Source organism: Gymnoscopelus braueri (genome assembly GCF_963280865.1).
Source record: "Gymnoscopelus braueri genome assembly, chromosome: 21".
NCBI lineage: Eukaryota > Metazoa > Chordata > Actinopteri > Myctophiformes > Myctophidae > Gymnoscopelus > Gymnoscopelus braueri.
The window spans coordinates 13,036,656-13,052,566 of record NC_137623.1 but is presented as its reverse complement, the minus strand read 5'-3'; the positions used below and the strand labels follow the sequence as shown (position 1 = coordinate 13,052,566).

The 15,911-nt window shown below is 49.0% G+C and overlaps 1 protein-coding gene across 1 annotated transcript in view; it reads left to right on the top strand.

Moving 5' to 3' along the window:
• LOC308077320 (ras-responsive element-binding protein 1-like) overlaps positions 1-14,387 on the top strand; it is a 63,152-nt gene extending 48,765 nt beyond the window's left edge. The window contains 12 exon segments of the mRNA XM_080417960.1: positions 313-424; positions 426-503; positions 1,073-1,354; positions 2,450-2,963; positions 3,866-5,864; positions 6,307-6,506; positions 6,921-7,106; positions 7,341-7,493; positions 7,634-7,798; positions 7,947-8,065; positions 8,891-9,683; positions 10,393-14,387. Of these exon segments, the coding sequence (XP_080274086.1) occupies positions 313-424; positions 426-503; positions 1,073-1,354; positions 2,450-2,963; positions 3,866-5,864; positions 6,307-6,506; positions 6,921-7,106; positions 7,341-7,493; positions 7,634-7,798; positions 7,947-8,065; positions 8,891-9,683; positions 10,393-11,177 (5,386 nt within the window). The 3' untranslated portion in view covers positions 11,178-14,387.
• The last annotated feature ends 1,524 nt before the right edge of the window (positions 14,388-15,911 follow it).

Sequence of the window (15,911 nt, the reverse complement as noted above, 5' to 3'; positions counted from 1 at the left end):
CATTGAGCAGCTGTCCCTCTCAGCGCTTAACGAGCACAGGACCAGCAGTTACTGGGGTTATCGCACACACACACACACACACACACACACACACACACACACACACACACACACACACACACACACACACACACACACACACACACACACACACACACACACACACACACACACACACACACACAGGCACAGGCACTCTTACACAGAAATGGCACCCTCTAGTGTCTTCACACAGTATGTATTCATCATGTTGTTAAAAGTGACACTTGCCACTCTAATCCAACCTCTCTCTCTCTCTCTCTCTCTCTCTAGGTGTGATCTGTGTTGCGTGTCATTTCGGACACACCGCGGCCTGTTGCGTCACAACGCGGCGGTCCATAAGCTCCTCCCCCAGGACCCCATGGGACGTCCTTTCATCCAGAACAAATCCCTCCATTCCTAACGGTTTCAACGACCTCGCCTTCATCGACTTCTCCTGCAACAAGTTCGCCCACATCGCACAGGTAAACATTATAGCACTGTCGGGTGAAAACCCTCATTTCAGTCAAGGCAAGTCATGAATGGATTAGTACTTCAATGTTTTACTTAAGTAAAAGTATCAATACTGCTATGTAGAAGTTACAAGTAAAAGTCCGGAATTCAAAATTTACTTGAGTAAAAGTACAAAAATATTGGTATCAAAATGGACTTAAAGTACCAAAAGTAAAAGCTCATTCATTCAATATACACGCACGAAACTCAACAGGCACACACATAAAACCCTGTAAACAAAAGATGAAGATGACACGCTGGGTAACTGTAATACTCAGTTCAGATTACAGAGTACAGTTAAGGGTAAAACTATCTAAGCTGACTGTATGTGAAGGTGTAGAGTTACATATTAAAACATGGCAGCGGGTTTAGAGTTATTTTCTTTACATTGCACAGCTAACAGAACATTCACTGTTAACTCGTTCCTCCACATAACAACACCCTCCGTCTCTCTCTCCCTCTCTCCCATCTCTCTCTCTCCATCTCTCTCTCCCTCTCTCCATCTCCCTCTCTCTCTCTCTCCCTCCCTCCATCCCTCCAGGTGTGGTGTGAGACTAACCTCCGGCGGTGTGTGAGTCGCTTCCATCGTTTTGTGTGTGACAGCTGTGACAAGGCCTTCCCCCTGCAGTCTGCTCTGGACCTGCACACTACCGTCGCCCACTCTGACCAACCAGTGGGGGTCGCCGCTGGAGAGAAAGCCGCGGAGAAGCTAGTGGAGAAGGCGGCGGCGGCGCAGCGCCACGGCCTGTCGGCTAAACAGGAAGTCCTGCCCCCACAGCAGTCCAGCTTCCTGGAGTCGCTGGGCCTCCTGCACGTATCCAAGGTGACCTTTTGGAAATCTTTGTTTGTGGGTTGGGAGGCTAAGTGTTTTCATCGGCATGTCGAGCTATTTTCCGTTATAATAATAATAATAATATACAATTTACAACTTGTTGTAAATTATAGGTTTATAGAGGGGAAAATATAAAATGTCTGTCTGCCTTGCATTGCATTTGCAGGTTTATAGAGGGGAAAATATAAAATGTCTGTCTGCCTGTCTCGTCGTTGTGTCTGTCTCTCTGTCTATCTCGGTGTCTCATTGTATTGTTTTTACGTCTGTCTGTACCATACATGGGCAACTGGCGGCCCGGGGGCCACATGCAGCCTTCACTTAATGCCGCCCGCAGGTTAATATCGGAATACTGATATATGATTGATTTCAGCTGTTAAAATTCCAAACATGCAAACATGACCCGTTTTAATGACTACTACAGTCTATATTAGTAGCTTAATGACTAGTATTATAATTCTATTGTCTTTTTTATGTCCAATATATTTGTATTTAAGTTCATAAAGTTAACTCATTGAGTGCCAATGACGTTTTTTGACGGCCGTTTTCAGTGTGCCATTAGCGCCAATGACGTCTTTTGACGTCACCTAAATTTTTATTATTTTTTTTGGGTTATTCTTTTTTTATTTTTTTATCTCAAAGGAACTAGGAGAAAACGATTTTCAAAAAGTTAATGCTCCATCCACTTCAATGTTAAAATGTAAACGGAGAAAAAAATTTCTCCGTTTGATCCATAATGCCTGTGGCATATGGATCAACAAGCTTGAAATAAGCCTGGCAGTGAATGAGTTAACATAAGTATAACTAAATGCATTTGAAATTAAATAAAACTGTTACTTTTCAGGATTCCAATTCAAAAATAGCAAAAAAATAGCAGATCTACAAGCTGAAAACGCGCCGCAGTGCGGCGCGTTTTCAGCTTGTAGATCTGCTATTTTTTGCTATTTTTGTGTGACATAGAATGGCCCGACAGTATATGCAATGTGGCCCTCTGGAGTGAGTGTGGAAATACAGTGACCTTCTCAGTCATCAAAGTTGCCCACCCCCTGGTCTGTACTATCCTTCCTAACGTGTCCTTGACGTTTGCAGGTGAAGCTCGGCCCGTCCGAGGACCAGATCCGACAGTCCCAGCTGGACAGCATCAAGGTGATCCACGTGGAGCCCTCGTCCTGCGCCTTCCCCCAGGAGCCCGCCTCGGCCTACCTCAGCCTGGGGCTGGGAGTCGGGGTGGGAGTGGGCCTGGGGGCGCTGGGCGGCCTGGGCGGGCTCAGCCTGGGCATCCCCATCATCGAGGCGGCGGCCTCGGGCTCCGGCGGCAAAACCACCACCACCCTGCAGGGCCTGTCCCAGAGGGACGCCCTCAGCCTGCTCTCCCTGCAGCCCTTCCAGGCCAGCTTCCTGGTGCACCCCGACGGGGGCGCCAGCGCGGCGTCCTCGGGGGTCAAGCCCGGGGAGGGCATGGGAGGGGGAGGAGGAGGAGGAGGCGCCGGCGTCATGGAGCTGGCGGACATCCAGCAGATCCTCAAAGTGGCGGCGGCCGCGCCCAATCAGATGGGGCTGCCCCCGCTGGCCAAGGCCCCGGGATACGTCATCGGAGGTCAAGGTGAGAGGAAGTGTTGATCGGGTTCGTCGTTGGATCAGTGGGTTCATTCAGGCGATCACAGCAACAAGACTTTAGGCCTGACCTCGACTAAGTCGACTAGTCGACTGGTTAGTCATGGGGGGTCCGAGTCGACTGCGTGTCTCTTAGTCGAATCTAGTCGAAGATTATTATTATTATTTATTTTTTATGGCCAAAAATGTTTTAAATTGTTTTTTGGCCAAGTCTACACCTGCAACCACACGTAACTTCCACTTTATTCTTCTTATTCCTCGTCTTTGTATTGGTATTGTTTGTGTTGGAGCGCCTCAGTGCGGCTGCAGAGTTCATGTGCAACCTCTTCCAGAGAGAGATAGAGACACTAGAAACTCTGCTGGAGACACAAAACAAACTGTGTAGACTTGGCCCTTTGAAATATTTTTTTATTTTTTATTAGTCGACTAAACAAATCCTTATTCAGGGACAGGCCTACAAGACTTACACATTAATATTCTTGTTGTCGGGTGTAAACCTCATATGTCCAAAACTGTTACTGTTTCTCAAATTCAAAAGTAGCAAAAATAGCCGATGTACAAGCTCAAAATGCATCATGATGTGTTTTGAGATTGGCTATTTTTTCTACCTTTATGTGACACTGTAGACTGACAAAGTAGTGCATTCATTTATTTTACAAAAAACTAAACATTGTTGCTGTCGGGGCAGGAACCAGCGAACTCCATTTTTCCGCTTTGCATTTTTTCTCTCCATAAATCGGTGCTATTGAACAGGTTTCTGTCCGACAGCAGAGACATGAAATATGGAGATTCTGTCCAACAGCGACGATATGATTATCTGTCTGTCTTATCTCAATTTACAACCCTGCCTCCCCCTCCCCCTCCCCCTCCCCCTCCCTCTCTCCTCTCCAGGTCAAGTTCAGAGTCAGAAGTCGATGCCCCCCCTGAAACCCAAACCCCCGCTGACCCCTCGCTCCAGCCTGACCGCCCACACCCCTCCCCCCCTCCAGAGTTCCCAGCAGGCCTCACTGGGCTGCATCAGCCCCAGTCTGCCCCCGCCCACCCCCACCCTCTTCAAGATCCCCTCCTCTTCCTCCTCCTCCTCCTCCTCCTCCTCCTCTTCCTCCGGCAGCGGCAGCCAGATGGAGGCGGAGTGCATGGGCGACGTCGCCCACACGCCCTCGTCCGGCTCGCCGTCCGCCCAGGAAGAGGCGGGGCTCGGCGGCAAGAAGTCCGGAGGCGGCAAAGGAGGAGGAGGCGGAGACGGCGCCAACGGCGGCTCGGCCAAAGGCTCGTTCCCGTGCCGCTTCTGCGAGCAGGTCTTCCCCTTCTCGGGCGTCCTCCAGGCGCACATGCGCTTCCACCTGGGCGTGCTGCCGCACCAGTGCAACATCTGCGACTACGTGGCGCCGGACAAGGCCACGCTCATCCGCCACCTGCGCACGCACAGCGGCGAGCGGCCGTACGTCTGCCGGGTGTGCCACTACCCGTTCACCGTCAAGGCCAACTGCGAGCGCCACCTGCGCAAGAAGCACGCCAAGACGTCGCGCAAGGAGATCGAGAAGAACATCAAGTACGTCACCTCGGCGGCGACCATGGGCATCACCCTGGACGGCGGCCCGCCGGAGACGAGCGGGGCGGCCGCCGGCTCCGAGACGGTCTGCCGCTTCTGCGGCGACGACCTGAAGACGTACCGCGCGCTGCAGATCCACCTGCGCACGCACAACGGCTGCCAGAAGAAGCCGTTCGAGTGCCGGCGGTGCGGCGCGGCGTTCCTCGCCAAGCGCAACTGCATCCACCACCTGCTGAAGCAGCACCCGGAGGTCCAGGAGAAGGAGATCGAGGACCACATCGCCACGCTGCTGCCGGCCGCCGCTGCCCCCGCCGCGCCCCCCGCCGCCATCACCGTGGCTACCGCCGCGGCGGCCGTCCCCGTTGTCGCCGCCGCGGCAACCTCGGCTCGCTCCAGCCCGGCTTGCCTGCCGGCGGCGCTGACCAACGGTCTGAACGCGGCTCAGAGCCTCCATCATCAGATCAAGGTGGAGGAGAGCCTGGTCTACTCCGCCGCGACGGACCTCGACCAACCCCTGGACTTCTCCGCTAAGGGGCGGAGAGTGGGAGGCGTCGGCATGCTGCCCGGGGTCAAACTGGAGCCCCAGGAGCTCTCCCCGGGGTTCCAGTGCCTGGACCCGGACCAGCCCATCGATCTGTCCATCCCCAGCAAGAGGCAGAGGAGGGAGACGGAGGGAGGGACGGGGAGTGTGGAGAAGGAGAAGAAGGAGATGAAGATAAAGATAAAGATGGAGCCAGGGAGTGCTTGCAGCACTGAACCACCACCACAACAACAGCAGCAACAACAACATCATGGCCCGGGTTTGACTAAAGTCCCGCAGGTGGAGGAGAGGAACGCCTCCAAGGTGGAGGAGAGGAACGCCTCCATCCTGCCCCCGCTGCACCCACACCCTCAGCCCGGCTGCTACCAGCTCCCCCCCGGGTCCACCCCCCCCACCCCCGCGTGCCTCTCCGGCCTCCAAAACAACCCCGCCCGAGCCCTGAGGCTCAAACCGCTGCTCCCTAAACCCGCCGCCACCTCCTCCTCCACCTACGCCTCCGCCTCCTCCTCCTCCTCCTCCGCCATCATCTCCTCCATCGTCTCCTCCTCCTCTTCTTCCTCCTCCTCTCTGAAGGAGCTGCCTCCCCTGGCCTCCATCGCTCAGATCATCAGCTCCGTCTCCGGAGTGCCGGAGCTGCTGAAGACGAGAGAGTCCGGCGGCTCGCTGGACGGGAAGGCCCCCCAGGGAGGGCTCGCTACTTCCTCCTCCCAGGCGGACTCTGTGGTGGTCCCGGAGGTCCCCGGCGCCACGGCCAGCCCAGACACCCAGACGGAAGAGACTAAACCGAGACCCGCCAGGTAGGCTGAGTGACCCTTATAATACCATTTATTAGAAAATGTATAATGGACGCCAGTGTCTCCAGATTATGTGTGGCGTATCTATACTATATATTATTGTAATCAATAATCAATAACAAATTCTTATCACCCCCTGTCAGGCGATAAGAAGGCTTGTTAGCTCTCATGCATTGAAGGAGGCATGAGCTCGGCTCTGGGCTCTCCCTAGGCTGGCAGAGGGAGTGTAGCGCCCAGGATTACTTAGACAATAGGCACTGGGTGAAAAAAATGGGGTTGCAAAATCGTGGAATAAGATTATATTACATTATATTGTAAAGCAGAGCTACATTCCACAGGAACGGCCCTATACATATAAGTTGTTGATATATATTTATTGCCTATAAAATATAATCATAATCAAAAACAGGCCTGTGAAATAATCATCTTCTCTTGTGTCAAACAGGAAGCGGTCCAGGAAGAGGGCGAGGGCTGCTAAGGAGAAGGCCATGGCCGTGGTCATCAGCAACAACAACACAGGAAGTGGAATAGACCTGGAGTCGAGCGGCGAGTTTGCCAGCGTGGAGAGGATGCTAGCGACCACCGACGCTAACAAGTTCAGCACCTACCTCCAGACCGGAGCGGCTGATCTGGGAACAAAGAGACGTAAGAGCGAGAGAGACGGATGGTAGAGCGCTAATAGATGGACAGATACTGTAGAAAGGGGCGATGTATGCAGAATTGAAAGTGAGGAGATGGAACGTAAGAGAGGTAGGGGTGATTAGTAGACAGTATGACTAGAGGGATGGACTTGTACATAGATAGATCAAATGATTGATTGATTTATAGATAGATGGACAGATAGATGGTCAGATAGATGTATGGATAGATACAAATTGACAGAGTGATAGACAGACAAACAGACAGGTAGACAGAAGCACCAACTCCCACTGCAAGCTTACACAAACAAACACACTGCAGACATGGCTTACACACCATCAACACAGACACCCACAGACCCCACAGCGCCAGTGCTCTGACAGTGTGTGTGTGTGTGTGTCCCTGCCCGTCCCGTTCCAGACCCTGACAGACACGGAGGAGTAGAAGAGGCGGGAGGGGAGGACGGTAAGCCCACCGTAATAATGCCTCAGTCCAAAGGCAAGAAGAACGCGTACTCCAACTCTGTGCAGAAAATGACCTGTCCATTCTGTCCCCGAGTCTTCCCCTGGGCAAGCTCACTGCAGAGGCACATGCTGACACACACTGGTGAGAACACATGCACACGCACACACATATACACACATACACACACACACAAACACACACTTGCTTTACCTGTGATCCTAGTTTACGGAGACACTAAACTGTCTCTGTGCATTTGATGTATGTGTTTACCATGCTCTAAGTCGCTCTGGATAAGATCGTCTGCTATGCTTAAATAGTGAATTGAAATTGTAAATTGTAACACCACCCCCCTCTCTCTCTCTCTCCCCCCCCCAGGTCAGAAACCGTACCCCTGTCCTAACTGCGATGCGTTCTTCTCTACCAAGTCCAATTGTGAGCGCCACCTGTTGAGGAAGCATGGCGTTACAAACCGATCCATGAGACGCAACGGATCCCTGAAGAAGGACGGAGAAGAGGGCTCCAGCGGAGGTGTGTGTGTGTGTGTGTGTGTGTGTGTGTGCGCGTGCGTGCGTGTGCTTGCAGATCTGCTATCTTAAAATACCACCCTACCTTGAAATGTATCAAAAATATGACTTACTGATGTACTTGTGTTGTGTTGCTTGTTACAGACAGTGGGTCAGACACGGAGCAGGCTAACCCAGAGGCTGTGGACCTGAGCGGTTCCGCCACAGAGTCCAGATCCACTCTGGACCTCCGGCGTTCTTCAGACTCGCCCAGGGCGGTGCACGTCGGCCGAGTCACTCGGTCGAGCCCCGCCTCCAGACCCAGCCAAGGTCAGTCATTGGACGAGAGTTCTGTCAGTGAAATGTACATTAATCGAACCACGTAAACCCCATACGTACCTCATTATAAAGGTTATAAAATGTGCATAAATGAGCGATGTCAGGGCTCATGTGGTCAATATGTGTTCTGTGCTTGTAGGAGCCAGTCCATCTCCCAGCTTCACTGATGAGTCGGGAACAGACTCTTCAGTGAACATGGATCACCTGCAGGGGGCAGCAGAGAACAAAGCAGCACAGCCACCACAGAACAATTGCAAGGTGAGCTGTGTTTCCCAGTCAATACTAAACTATTCATTCATATCCACTGGATATGTTCTATATGTATTTTTATGCACATGTATATTACAATTGTAATATAAATATGTATATATATGTGTATATATATGTTGGTTTACCTGTGAGTCACATCCAGTGGTGGAAAAAGTACTCAAATGTTTTACTTAAGTAAAAGTATCGATGCTGCCATGTAAACGTACTCTGTTACAGGTAAAAGTCCGGATTTAAAAATGTACTTGAGTAAAAGTACAAAAGTATTGGTATCAAAATGTACTTAAAGTACCAAAAGTTAAAGTACTAATATGTTCGAAAATAGCAGATCTACAAGCTCACAACGCGTCGCGATGCGTTGTGAGCTTGTAGATCTGCTATTTTCAAATGGCCTATGTATAGAATAGGGCTAAAGTGGTAAATGTGTGTTTTATAATATAATAATTGATATATGCAAAGTAACTAGTAACTAAAGCTTTCAAATAATTGTAGTGGAGTAAAAGTACAATATTTGCCTCTGAGATGTAGTGGAGTAGAAGTAGAAGTATGGAAAATTGGAAATACTCCAGTAAAGTAAAAGTACCTAAAAAATTACAGTACTTGAGTAAATGTACTTAGTTACTTTACACCACTGGTCACATATCGCATTACAAGTAAGGTGGGTGAAATTCTTAGTTGTGCAGGCTCATCATTGCAGTTAAAACTGTGATCCTAGTTTACTGCGGCACTACACTGTCTCTGCATCTGATGTATGTCTGTACCGCTCTGTATAAGAGTGTCTGCTAAATACCTACATTGTAATTGCAAATTGTTTAGATGGACGCTGACGAAGACGACGAAGACTCTCAGAGCAACAAGAGCCTGGACCTCAACTTCGCCAGCAAGCTCATCGACTTCACCTCCTCCTTCACCTTCTCCTCCTCCACCCCAGCGCCCACCTGCTCCGCCGCGGACCAGCGACCCTCCCACACCTCCGCTGTCGCCTCAGCCCCCCCTCCGCCTCCCACTACTACCCCAGGAGGAGCAGCAGCACAGAGCACGGGGGGCGAGGAGAAGGAGAAGCCTTCCGCTCTCGCCTCCCTCACCCCCGCCGTGAAGCCCACTCCGGAGTACAAACACGTGTGCCGGGTGTGCAAGAAGAGCTTCCGCTACGCCACCACCCTGGCTCGCCACGAGAGGGCGCACCTGAGCGAGGAGACACCCGCACCGCCGCCGGTCGCCGTGGCAACGACGGCAGCATCAGCATCAGCAGCAGCAGGCGAGGAAGAGAGCGAGAAAGCGGAAGAGCGGAACGCGGCGCCGAAAGACGAGGAGAACAAAACGAGCAAAGTGGTCGAAGCGGAAGAGCAGGACCGCGAGGAGACGACGGAGAGAGAGGCGAAGGGAGGAGAGAGCGAGGGAGGAGGGGAGAGCGGGGAGTCGGAGGACGAGGACGAGGAGGAGGAGAAGGAGAGGAGCGACGACGAGGGCGGAGCGTCGGAACCAAAGAAGGAGGAGGGAGGCGAGGGAGGAGAGAGCCGCGTGGACAAGAGGAAGAAGATCTGCAATGTGTGCGGAAAGAGGTTCTGGTCCATGCAGGATCTGACTCGACACATGCGCTCACACACTGGTAAGACATGCACGCACGGGCACGCTCACTCGCTCACACACACACACACACACACACACACACCCACTTACTCTCAATTAGATTTTATCATGATTCTTTTGCCATCATTCGATAAGACTACAATTCTTCAATATGTTGTGATTCATTGCGATTTCTTATACAATTCTCAATTGTGGTGACTGACTTTCAAAAACACTCAGCCATAATATGAAAAATAATAATAATGTACATTTACTCAAGTTCTGTACTTAAGTAACATTTTGAGGTATTTGTACTTTACTTGAGTATTTCCAATTTCCAATACTTTTGCTTCTACTCCGCTACATTTATTTGAAAACTTTAGTTACTTTGTAGAATTTGTTTATTATTACAAAACATACATTAACCACTTCAGCCCTATATACATTTTGGCCATTTGAAAAATAGCAGATCTACAAGCTCACAATGCGTCGCGGTGTGACGCATTGTGAGCTTGTAGATCTGCTATTTTCAAAAGATTTGAAAACTTGGAATGAGACATTCTGCATAATGAGTACTTTTACTTTTGGTACTTTTAAGTACATTTTGATGCCAATACTTTTGTACTTTTAATCAAGTACATTTTGAATTTTTATATATCTATATAGCAGTATTGATATTTTTACCTAAGTAAAATATTTGAGTACTTTTTCCACCACTGCTAATAACCACGGTGTGTTTTCCTGTACAGGGGAGCGTCCGTACCAGTGTCAGACGTGCGAGCGGACCTTCACCCTGAAACACAGCCTGGTGCGTCACCAGAGGATCCACCTGAAGCCCCGCGGCGACCTCGGCATGTCCTCCGCCCCCTCCTCCACCGGCTGCCACGAAGACGGCAGCGAGGACGGAGACCTCTCCTGCACCCCTACCTCCACCTGCCCCCCCTCGGACAACGAGAGCGAAGGAGGGGGAGGCAACGGTGGAGAAGGCAAGGAGCTGGATGAGGAAGAGGAGGAGGAGGACGAGGACGAGAACGACCAGGAGTCCAGTAAAGAAGCGGAGACCAACAAGCCCAAGCCTTCAGTTGACCAATCGCAGGCGTCGTCTGGTTCCGTTCCCGCGGAGGCCGGTCTGGAATCTCCCGCGGCGGAGGGAAGCACCTCAGAACCCGCGTCCGGGTCCGAGTCGACGCCCGGTTCCTCGTTTGGGTCGGAGAGTCTTCCGGAACCCCGTTCCGACGAGCCGGCGGAGCCGACGGCGGAGAGCGAAACCGCTTCCCGCGAAGCGACGGCGACCGAGACTCCCGGCGAACGGCAAGCTAGCGATTCCACAGCCGCCGGACCTTCATCATCATCATCATCATCCAAAGACCCCTCATCCTCATCTTCCCACTCTTCCTCCAGCCCGGGGCAGGCTCCAGTGGCCTCTGCTGCCCCCACGGAGGGCTTCATCCAGGGCTTGCTGGAGATCCACGCCCAGCCCCACTTGGAGCACATTCTGCCTGGTGGAGAGCTCCCTCTGGTGGGGGTGGAGTGAAAGGAGAGCCCCCCTGTTCTCCACTGGATCTAAACCAATGTCACCTTAGTGCCATAAGATAAAAAAAAAGACAGCAGACGATGATGAGGATGAAGCAAATTAAGTGAAAAAGCCTCCAAAAGCTGATGACTTTGATTAAACAAAGATGAAAACGTTTTCTAAAAAAAGTGCCTTACTACTAGCTTCTCCTTCTACGAGATGTCTTTTTGTTTTGCTATGTCTTTATCTACATCGTTTCACAAGATGGATCTAATTTTTATAGCTTTTTATGATGATGGCAATGATTTGCGTCATTATTTTTTTCATGCGGGGAACCTCTATCTTTCAGCAATAAATGAATGACTTGACAATTTGTATATTGACTCCGATTTCTAAGAAATTTTGTGATCAAGTTAGGCAAACAGACAGACAGGGTGGGACAAGACTGTCTGTGTCTAGATTTATTTTTCTGTATTTAAACCATAATTGGGCTCCAACCACAAATTCTGTTAAGGGTTCGAGTGTGAAACTAAGCAAGACGGTGAACATTAATTTTGTTGTCCGTTAGCCACCGTTGGCTCTGGATATCTCTGGACAATGAACCGGCCTCTTTCTGTCTCACCAGCCACAGTTTGAGTTTCAGATCAGAGGAGAACGAAAGCTGTCTCGTCTGCCAAAAAGTGGCTAGACTTAAATTTGCCAGCTGTGTTTGGCTGGTGGCGGTTGTCGATAAGCAACCATCTACTCCTGGAACAAACTGAGGAAGCCTTTTCGTAACTGGAAAACAAGACCTTGTCCATTCGGGGACAAGTGGACGGACAGACCGATGATGAACCATGGCAATCTCAATCGATTCTTAGTCTTCGCCTGCATGGCCAAACGGGAGTTGCTAGGTGACACCTGTCTGGTCTACTGCTGTCTACATTTGACGGACTGAAGTGTTGCTTTAGTTTTTTTTACGTTGAGAACACACACAAGGGCAGACTTTGACAAATTGTCGACACATCACACCCAACCTCTCCCTGTGAAAACAGACTATTCAAAGGATGGATGTTAGTGCTTTATGGTTTTGTGGTCTTTCTGTTCTTCTTTTTTTTTCTCCTCCTCCTGTTTTTTTTTAATGCATCACAATGCTTCGGTATACATATCTGCTCATCCCATCCTATGTCCCTCTCTCTTGCCATAGACTGATATGGGCAATATTTGCTCGGCTCTAAGAGTTCGTTTTTTGTGTGTTTAGTGATTTCTTATTCATAGTCATTCTCTCGGTTGAGTCCATGTCTTTGTTGGCCATGAGGCGTGTGTGTGTGTGTGTGTGTGTGGTCACATGACTAGAGTATTTTCTGTATTTGTGTGTTTGGGTGAGATCATTAATGGGATTCAGGTGAAGGGAGGGGGAAACTTTATGTATTTTTACCTGAACAAAAACAAATCTTTCTGTTTCCTTTCTGTGTGAGTGAATGTGTGCACGGCACGTGCGGCATGTGGTCAAACCCCCCCCCCCCCGGCCCCCCCCCACACCAACCTTCTCTCTCACCGTCGCCCCCTTAGTGTTGATGGAAGCTTCTTTCAAGGGCCTCTGAAAAGTGTTAACCACACATTGTTGCTAATGTCTGACCCAGGTTCACTTCACCTCCAGTGTAACTGCTTCGAGGTGATTTCAGACCAGCTCTTCACTGAGGTCGATGACCTGTTTTTTTTAGGCAAAACCCTTTGATAAAGTCCTCAATGTGTCTTCCAAGCCTGCAACCACGGATAGCACTGCATGGCCTAGCAGGCTAACCTGGGCTATAACCAGTTGTTCTCAAAGTGGGAACCCTTAGGGTTCCTAGAGGCGGTTCCAAATGGACCCTTACATGTCTGTAACTCTGAGAGTGTACAAATGGAACTCTCAAGAGTTATTAGGGTCCTTGAAATTAAAAGGTTTGAGAAACAATGAGCTAGATGCTACCCTGGGCCTAACGGGGGCTGCTCAGAGCATAACTTAAAGGAGTAGTTCACCCCAAAAAATGACTTATTTTCTATCGATTACACACCCCAAGCCTTTTTGTCGCATTCCTAAGCCAATCATTTAATGACCGACGACTCAAAGAGTTGGGAGTCTCAAAGAGAGACTCAAAGAGTCTCCTACCAGAGGAACTCAAAGAGTCTCCTACTGACCAATGACCTGGTCATCAAATGACTGGCTTAGGAATGCGACAAAAACAAAAAAATCGTCACGAATTCAAGGCTTCATGGGGTGTGTAATTGATAGAAAATAAGTAATTTTTTGGGGTGAACTACACTTTTAAGCCTGACTTATACACCGTCTTCAGGCATTAGCCTGGTTCCTATTGTAAGGCCAAACAGGAAGCTAGCGTTTCCACTCATTTCCCCTCTACAACTAGCACGGTTCCTCCTTGGGCCTTCTGTTCCTGGGTTAACACAACATGGTTAGTTGACTCTGAACTGACACGTTTGGCCCGGCTCTCTGGGTTCTGGTCCAAAGCCTTAATTGGACGCCTCCCCTCCCTATCAAGTCCATGTTTGGAATTGGATGGATGAATGGATGAGGGGGGTTATGAGTTGAACACTATTAATGTAGTTCATTAATCTTTTATTATTAGTCTTCTTGAACTGCATCACCCTGTGCCCCCCCCCCCCCACACACACACACACACACACCCACCCACCTTCTTACAGAAAACAACAAGGGCTACCTGACCCCATCCAACCAACCTCCCTAATCTTAACCTTTGACCTTAAAAGGGGGGGGTGGGGGCCACCTATCAATGATGGTGTCAGAACCGGTGCATTTGTTAATGCAGTTTTTTTTTTTTTCCTTGTATAATTTCCTTCCTCTCTGTTTTCTTTTTTTTTCTTTTTTTACGTCAAGAAACCTCAATAAACAAAACAAAACAAACCTCAGCAGCTCATAACAGAACTGTACAGCATTGGACAGACAAAAAAGACAGACAGACAGACAGACAGTCACAGAGTCTACACAGTAAAATCCTCAGTCGTTAACCCTTTGAGACCTGAAGCCGATTCTACATGTCTCCTAAATCCCAACAATTTTCTGAAAAACGTATGTTTCTATATCAGTGGTGCTCAATCTTTTTCATGTCAAGGACCCCCAAAATTATATGTATTTGGCCGCGGACCCCCATCAAAATATTTTGTTCCAGGGACCCCCAGAAGCAAAGATTTGAGTTAAAAAATGTCGCTTTAAAAATATATATATTCAAAGATTTGCACACATTTTCACGAATTTTCAAAAATAGCAGATCTACAAGCTCGTAGCGCGGCACTCGGTGCCGCGCTATGAGCTTGTATATCTGCTATTTTTGAATAGCCCAAAGTGTAAAATAATGCTTTTTAGCTCAAATCTAAAAATGATACAGTTCCAGGTCTTAATGGGTTAAGGTATCCATTTGTAACTCAAGTTAAATTCACACTGAGGATTTGACCGTGAATCGGACGGATAGGAAGATGTGTCGAAACGGCACCAGCAGTTGGTGCTGATCTCATTTTGCTGACAGCTACTGGCACGTTAGTGGCACTAACATAACCCCAAACTACTTGTACTATTATTATTATTATTACTACTACTAACTAACTACTACAGCACATCGCAGCACAATCAGGACAGAGAGACTATGTGAAAGAGTGTTTTTAATACAGTAGTATTATATCTTGAGAGCAGAGGAATTAAAACGGAGGATGGATAACAGAGATTAGAGGTTTTATGCCCCATCTAGGCAGCTGTGGTGGCGGACCCCTTGTGGCCGCACCGTGGTACTGCAGCTCACCCCCTCTCTCTCCCCCTACTGTAACAGTAGAATAAAGAGTACTAAGGCATATGTATGCTTCGGCGAAAAAGGAACATGTTGTCAACCGAAAATATGTCAAACGTGCCAGGCGTGGCACTCTTTGTCATGCGCCACCTTTTCGCCAAAGCGGGAACTAGGCCTAACCACTTGAACCCTATAGGGTCCCTTCTATAACATGCGAACGTTTTCTTCAAGCTTGTAGCTCGTCTATTTTCAGGCGAAGGTATTTGGTGTCGAGAGGAAGAAGGAGAGGGCCTTGTACGGAGCCCTGGGGTGACCCCGGTCAACCAAGAATATATAGGGTTCAAGTGGTTACGGCAAAGCAGGAGATGCTAAATGCAAGAACTCGCACACCAGACTCTATGAGCTTCTCTTTCTTCACATGTCTTTGTCCCACTTCCCTTAGTTTATGTGTGTGTATGTATGTTTGTGGTCTGTGTGTCTGTGTGTGTGTGTGTGCGGCCATATGAATACTGGAGTTCCATTGGAATGCACATGGACTGTTTTTAAATGTATTTATTTGGATCCCAGGCGTGCATACGCACGTGCGCGTGAGTGTGTGTGTGTGTGTGTGTGTGTGTGTGTGTGTGTTCCTACATACGTGCGTGTGTCAAGTTAGTTTCTATGATGACTTGAGGAGAAGCCATGTATTAATACTCACACATCTATTGCTGCAGAGTGTTTGAGTGACAGACGATGACCATTGTTGCGTTTTCCTTTGATGTTGTGCAGACTAACTGGCCTGTCTGTCAGGTCAGGTGGAAAAGCAGACTAGCAATAATAATAATAATCAATATCTGAATCAACAAAGCTTTATTATAGATCACCTGTATATGAGTTGATAACGGACTGTGTTGGGTCTATTCGTTTCGTTGTTAGTTTGGCTTAGAAATGATTTTATTTGTTTGTTTTTCGGTAATGTTTTTCATTTATGATATATGTA